Source organism: Hydra vulgaris, chromosome 09, assembly GCF_038396675.1.
Source record: "Hydra vulgaris chromosome 09, alternate assembly HydraT2T_AEP".
Taxonomy (NCBI): Eukaryota; Metazoa; Cnidaria; class Hydrozoa; order Anthoathecata; family Hydridae; genus Hydra; species Hydra vulgaris.
In genome coordinates this window covers 16,065,684-16,072,430 of record NC_088928.1, presented here as the reverse complement: position 1 = coordinate 16,072,430, position 6,747 = coordinate 16,065,684, and the positions used below count along the sequence as shown (strand labels likewise).

The window sequence follows — 6,747 nt, the reverse complement described above, 5'->3', positions numbered from 1 at the left end:
CTATTTATTCTTAATAATGATATTTTGGTTTTTATTTATAATATTATTGATATTCTTATTCTTCTTATTATTATTATCATAATTATTATCATTATTATTATTATTATTAACATTATTATTAATATATTGTTGTAATTAGATGATTGTAAATCTTGAGAAAAATAAATACCTTGTTGTTGTTTGTTGCTATTTTAACGATGGTTCTTTTCAGCCATATTGCAAACTAGATAATATACTGAATTATATACATATTAGTTCTAATCATCCACCTAGTGTAACCAAAAGTATTCCTAAGACTATTAAATTAAGTTAATCAGCAGCATTGTCAAGTAAATCAATTTTTAAAGAAAGTATTCCTCCTTATCAAGAAGCCTTGAAAAAATCAGGGTACAATTGCGAACTTGCATACCATCCAAGTATAAAATCCACAAAAGGCAATCATAAGCGCAAGATAATTTGGTATAATCCTCCTTTCAGTGCAAATGTTGCAACAAAAATAGGTAAATGTTTTTTGAACCTCATCGACCTCCACTCTCCATCTATCTAAGGTATGTGCCCACTAATAGTTGCATATTTTTTGATTATCTATCTAAGGTATGTGCCCACTAATAGTTGTATATTTTTTGATTATCTATCTAAGGTATGTGCCCACTATAGAGTATTAAATTAAATACAGCTTGATTCTACTTTTGGCTATTTATTAAAGATAATATAAAAATACAAGTAATTCATGTACTTAAATCTAATATTTTAATTCATTTCTATATAAATATATAAATAACATTAAAAATAAATATTGTGAAAATTTATATCTATATAATAAAAATTATTTATTCTTAAAATTTAAAACCATAAACAGAAAATAGTTTGTTTTGATGTTTTACAAAAATGTTGGTTTTATAGAAATGTGCTTTATACAAAATTTATTCTCTGTAATTAAAAAGTTTAGTCAAGTGACTTTTTCTGCAGAGTTGATTGTAATTTATTCAGATTATTTCATTTATATATACTATTTATAAATATTTACTAAATAATAATTTTTAGCTCATAACTTTCTTCTTCTTTATATTTATCGGAATCATTTGATTTTAACTCGAACTTTCCTGTAAAATTACTCATCTTGCCGAACCTGCCGTAAATATCCACGGCACATACGGCAAACTTGTATTTAATGTTACGTTTTAAGTTAGCGACGTTGCAAGACATCGGAAGTGGAAGAGCGTCAATAACACCCATTCTTTTCATTGTGCCAAGTTTTTGTCCAAAAAGCTCACGCGCAAACAACTGATACGACTTGACCAAAGAACTATCTGTATTCGATGTTGCATTCCACGTCAGTGTAACTCCGTTTTTATTTTGACTTTCGACTATGTGTAACTTGGGTGGCAATTTAGTGAAAAACTCGCTGTCGTATTTTTTTATTTCTAAACTTTCTGAATGTTTTGCATTGTAACAACATTTATCTAAAAACAAATTGCTGTCATTTGATTTATGTCGAGTATGACAAAACCCTATATGCTTTACTACTTTCTGTTGAACACTTCTACCAAATAAATATGGTTCGTAATGGTTTTCGCATCGAAGATCACTTGCATAAGGATGCTGGAGTTCCTTTTTAGCTTCATATCTTTGTGGGCTTGGAGATGTTTTGTTTGAATGAGGTTTTTCGTTTGTAGGAGAATGCTTATCTACTAATGGAGTTAGCAAGCTTGGATACGTTGGGCGAATGTTTCTCAAATGTTTTAGCTGCTCTTCATAGTATGTTGAGCGAAAAAATTCGTTTCTTTTTTCCATTTCTTCGGAGCTTATACAATTGAAATTCGCATGTTTATCCATTGAGAATGTTCTAAAAATTCCAGGCACTTTTTCATAAGGGACTAACTGTTTGCATTCTCTTAGACTGGCTTCATGTTTTGTAGGACTTGTTTTAGGTGAAAGTGTATAACTATAACCACTTACTCTATGCTTTGAATTGGAGTAGGAATAAGAAGTTTTTGTGTCACAATTATTGTAAGTTTCGTATGAAGCAAGATTGTCGGCGGCATTGTTACCAAGAGATTTAGAGCCGATAAACTTTTCGTTAACATCGGGTGACTATATATATATAAAAATAATATAATAAATATGTAAATATTTATATACACAAATGTATATATATATATATATATATATATATATATATATATATATGTATATATATATATATATATATATATATATATATATATATATATATATATATATATATATATATATATATACATACATAAATACACACACACTCTTTTAGCATTTTTTTCATGTTACCAAATAACAAATTTATGACAATACATTTTAATTCATATTTATTTTTTTACTTGAAATTATCATGATACAGCGAACATATAGACAAAATATTACTGTTTCTTGACTAACAGCGAGGCTGGCGTAAGGGGAAGGGTGTGTGAGCGAGCGGAGTTATAAACCCATTCAATCAATATTTGCAACATTTATAAGCAAATTTGGACCTTTTTGTACTTTCAGTCGGCAAAACGGAACCATTTTTTTTAGATACAATCATCAAAATGGGACTTAGACTAATTATCACTAGTCCGCAAATTGAAAAACTTGGGGAATTTTTTTTTAGTCCACAAAACTCGTAACCCACCCCTTTAACGCCCAACTCAACTTTTTCTCGCGCTGGCCTTAAAAACGCATTTTGAAATACATTTATAGTCTAGTAATTTTTTAAATTGTAAGGACGAATGATCAACTTATGTAAAACAAATTTTAAACTTACTTTGCTTTCTTCTTTGTTTGATAAAATTTGCGTTACTATGTTTTCCAATCTAGTGCAACGTTTCCTTAGATCTTCGTTCTCTCGCTCCATCTTTTTTAATCTCTCGCTATCAGTATTTTCTTGAGTATCCTAAATAAAACAATTAATAAAGAAACAGTATTAAAAGTCAATAAAAGTTATTGAAAAAGAACGTATAAAAGCATTTGCTTTTATCAATAAAGCTTCAATCTAAGCTTCGATCTTTTTAACTTTCTATTAGATTCTTTCTTTTGAATTTCATATCATTAATCTATTTTTTACAGCAAAGTAATCATGATGTTCACAAAACATTTCTAAAACTTTTTATACAATTTTCAAATTTAACTAATTGATAATTTTTTTCAAATTTTAGGTTTGTTAAAAAATTTTCGAATTTTGTACCACATTTGCGTCTTCTAAAAAAAAAAGTCCTCCCTTTCTAAGATATTTTACAACTTTCAGATTCTGGGGAGGGAATGGGGGGGGGGGGGGGGGGAATGGGGATGCATATCCCTAACCCCCCCCCCCCTCCTCCCTGGATCCGTCACTGGTTAGATTATAACATTTTTCACGCCCTCGCGAGGACTTGTAAAGTGTTAATCTAACATTTGTTTTTATCGTTTATTAATGTATTAATCTAACTTTTGTTTTTATATTAATATTTTTATTGATATATTTATAAGCGTGATATATTAATATTTTTATTGATATATTTATAAGCGTGATATATTAATATTTTTATTGATATATTTATAAGCGTGATATATTAATATTTTTATTGATATATTTATAAGCGTGATATATTAATATTTTTATTGATATATTTATAAGCGTGATATAATAATATTTTTATTGATATATTTATAAGCGTGATATATAAATATTTTTATTGATATATTTATAAGCGTGATATATTAATATTTTTATTGATATATTTATAAGCGTGATATATTAATATTTTTATTGATATATTTATAAGCGTGATATATTAATATTTTTATTGATATATTTATAAGCGTGATATAATAATATTTTTATTGATATATTTATAAGCGTGATATATAAATATTTTTATTGATATATTTATAAGCGTGATATATTAATATTTTTATTGATATATTTATAAGCGTGATATATTAATATTTTTATTGATATATTTATTTATTTATTTTTTTTTATTTTTTTTATTTTAGGTGCCCCAAGAAGTCCTAACGGTCTTGTCACAGAGCACCGCGGAAATGCATTTAACCAGGAAGTTCACGCCTCCTTCCTTACCGTGAAGCGAAAATATATCCAGAGCTCGTTTCGAACCTGGATATATTTATAAGCGTGATATATTAATATTTTTATTGATATATTTATAAGCGTGATATATTATTATTTTTGTTGTTATAATGATAGTGGTAGAAACATTATGTTCTAAAATATATTCAACAAATATTTAATATAATATTTTTTAGAACTTAGCTTGAAAAATAAGCGAAAATTTTGAATTTATAAAACGTATTCTACACAAGGTAAAGCAGAGACGTAGCATTTTCTATAAAGTGATGCAATACGAAAAAAAAAAGATATTATATTACTACTAAAATTATCTAACGAATAATTATCTTAAGTTCTAAAAAATGAACTCGACAATTACTGATATTTACCTTCCGTTGCGCTTGGTACACTATTATTGTTGTTATATTGTTATAGTGCCAATATTTTTTATAGCGAGTTATATTTATATGTTATTTAGCAGAACTATGCAGTTGCTATTTTTTTACAATTTAAATTTTAGTTGCAACTTTAAATCAATAGAATTCAAATAAAGTTTGTCACAAAACATGTATCAAAAGTTGGAAATAAACTTTTGTTGTGACAAAAGCTTATTACCAGCTTATGTGACTATTAAGAGTTCATTTAGATCCTACCATATTTTTTGTTGCGCCCCATTCTCTTTAAAGAAACTGGTGGCATTATCGCTAACTGTTTCCTGCATATAAAACTAGCATCGAAGTGATCGAAGCAATATGAAAAAAAAAGTAAATTAATTACCTCCATATACAAAACGTCATTTTTAACTTTAGGTGTTGGACACTCATCATTTTTTATTCTTTTTGTTTCATAGTCAACATTTTTTGACAATCTTTTCATTTTGACCTGAAAAAACAATATATTGATGCTAAAGTTTAAAGAGTACAAAAGGTTTGTAAATAAGTAAGAACCAACAGATTAAATAAGTAAGACAAACCAACAGATTAAACTACGAATATATAAGAACTAATGAAAATTTAAAAATAAAATAAGAACGCTGAGATAAATAATAGAATTTCAGTAATGTTCTAGAAAAAAAAATCTTTATTTCATTTCACTCAGTAAGCCTTGAACCATTCTTAAAATCAAACTAACTATGAAGGGCTGTTTTATATAATATGAATTTTAAGGGGTAATAATTTATGCATAATTTTCTAATTTATGCATTATAAAAATCTTCGCACTGTTAAACAGGAAACGCCACAGTGTTCTTCATATTGCAATAGCTCCCGCAAACTGATTTATATACTAGTCAAAGGCCTCTCTAGTGCAAATATAAAAGAAGATCAAAAATATGTTCAGAATTACATTCACAGGATATAGTAAAAACTCACACACGCATAAATACACTGATATTCTAAAATCAAAAGAGAATAATAGGAACAGTATAAAATCATAAAAATGATAAAAACGTCAATTGCGGTAATGACATTAAAGCGGTAATAGCAACAAAAGCGGTAATATTACAATAGCATTTGAATATTTAAACAAAGAGCAATAACTTCTTGCAGTTATGACGATACAGCAGAAAACAATTTATAAATAGTTTTTTAAGTTATAATAATTATAATCCAAACAATAGTAACAAGTGTATATAACAGTTATATATACAACTTTTAAGCACAGATTTTTTTACCTAGTTTTTATTTTTAGAAACTTAAGTTATAACCAATTAAGAATATAAATGTATTGTAAATAATGATAGTTAAATATATACAAATTTTAAAATTAGTTATTTTAAATTATAAATAGGAACTTTAAGATAACAATTTGTGAATTTTATACTTTAAATTTTTTTTAAACAACTATTTAGAGGTATTAAAAAATTTAAGAACTTGTGTACCTCATTGTAATCATATAAAGAACTTACCTATCTTGTTGTAATCATATCTTTAATCTCACGTTCTTAAAACTAATATACAATGTAAATTTCAGATGTAACTAAAGCATCCAGGGGGCCATTTTTGGATGCCTTTTTGAAAAAAAAAATGTTCTTTTTTAGAACTGGGTCCACTTAAAAAGACCGTATATGACAAGTTTGATGTTGTCTCTCATTTTTTAAGAATGTTTTTACAGTTGATCAACACGTGACTTTATGTAGCAACTAATTGTACAAATATACAACAACACCAAAAACTACTACTACTACTACTACTACTACTACTACTACTACTACTACTACTACTACTACTACTACTACTACTACTACTACTACTACTACTACTACTACTACTACTACTACAACTACTACTACTACTACTACTACTACTACTACTACTACTACTACTACTACTACTACTACTACTACTACTACTACTACTACTACTACTACTACTACTACTACTACTACTGCTACTACTACTACTACAACAGAGGTTTAATTGATTACAGACAGCAATAGGTTGCAGCCGTGTTGACACATAAATTAAATCTTTCTTAATATTGATGTTCCAAATCAAACTTTTTACTGACAACGTTAGGTGTTTAGGTAAAAGTTATGTAAAAATTGTTAAAGTTGAAACTATGTTTTTTGTTTAGTTTTTTTAGTTTTTTATTAAAGTTTTTTTAAATAGAACTGGATAAAATACTAAAATACTTATAGTATAATAACTATAAAATATATTTTATAACTTTTTTTTAACCAATAACAA

General features: G+C 26.8%; 1 protein-coding gene across 1 annotated transcript; it reads right to left on the bottom strand.

Annotated features, from left to right (window-relative positions):
• Positions 1-681: 681 nt before the first annotated feature.
• LOC105845013 (uncharacterized) lies at positions 682-6,510 on the bottom strand. The gene is made up of 4 exons (XM_065804845.1): positions 6,490-6,510; positions 4,838-4,942; positions 2,780-2,908; positions 682-2,094 (listed from the first exon to the last, which is right to left on the bottom strand). The coding sequence occupies exons 2-4, from the start codon at positions 4,934-4,936 to the stop codon at positions 1,027-1,029; spliced, it is 1,296 nt and encodes a 431-aa protein (XP_065660917.1). The 5' UTR covers positions 4,937-4,942; positions 6,490-6,510; the 3' UTR covers positions 682-1,026.
• Between the last annotated feature and the right edge of the window lie 237 nt (positions 6,511-6,747).

What these genes read in the sequence shown, in the direction of transcription:
- LOC105845013 (XM_065804845.1), bottom strand. Translation starts at nt 4,936, where the DNA reads ATGAAAAGATTGTCAAAAAATGTTGACTATGAAACAAAAAGAATAAAA. An exon ending in ATGACGTTTTGTATATGGAG is followed by an intron (nt 2,909 to 4,837) that starts GTAATTAATTTA and finishes TGTTTTATTTAG; the next exon opens with GATACTCAAGAAAATACTGA. An exon ending in CAAACAAAGAAGAAAGCAAA is followed by an intron (nt 2,095 to 2,779) that starts GTAAGTTTAAAA and finishes ATATATATATAG; the next exon opens with TCACCCGATGTTAACGAAAA.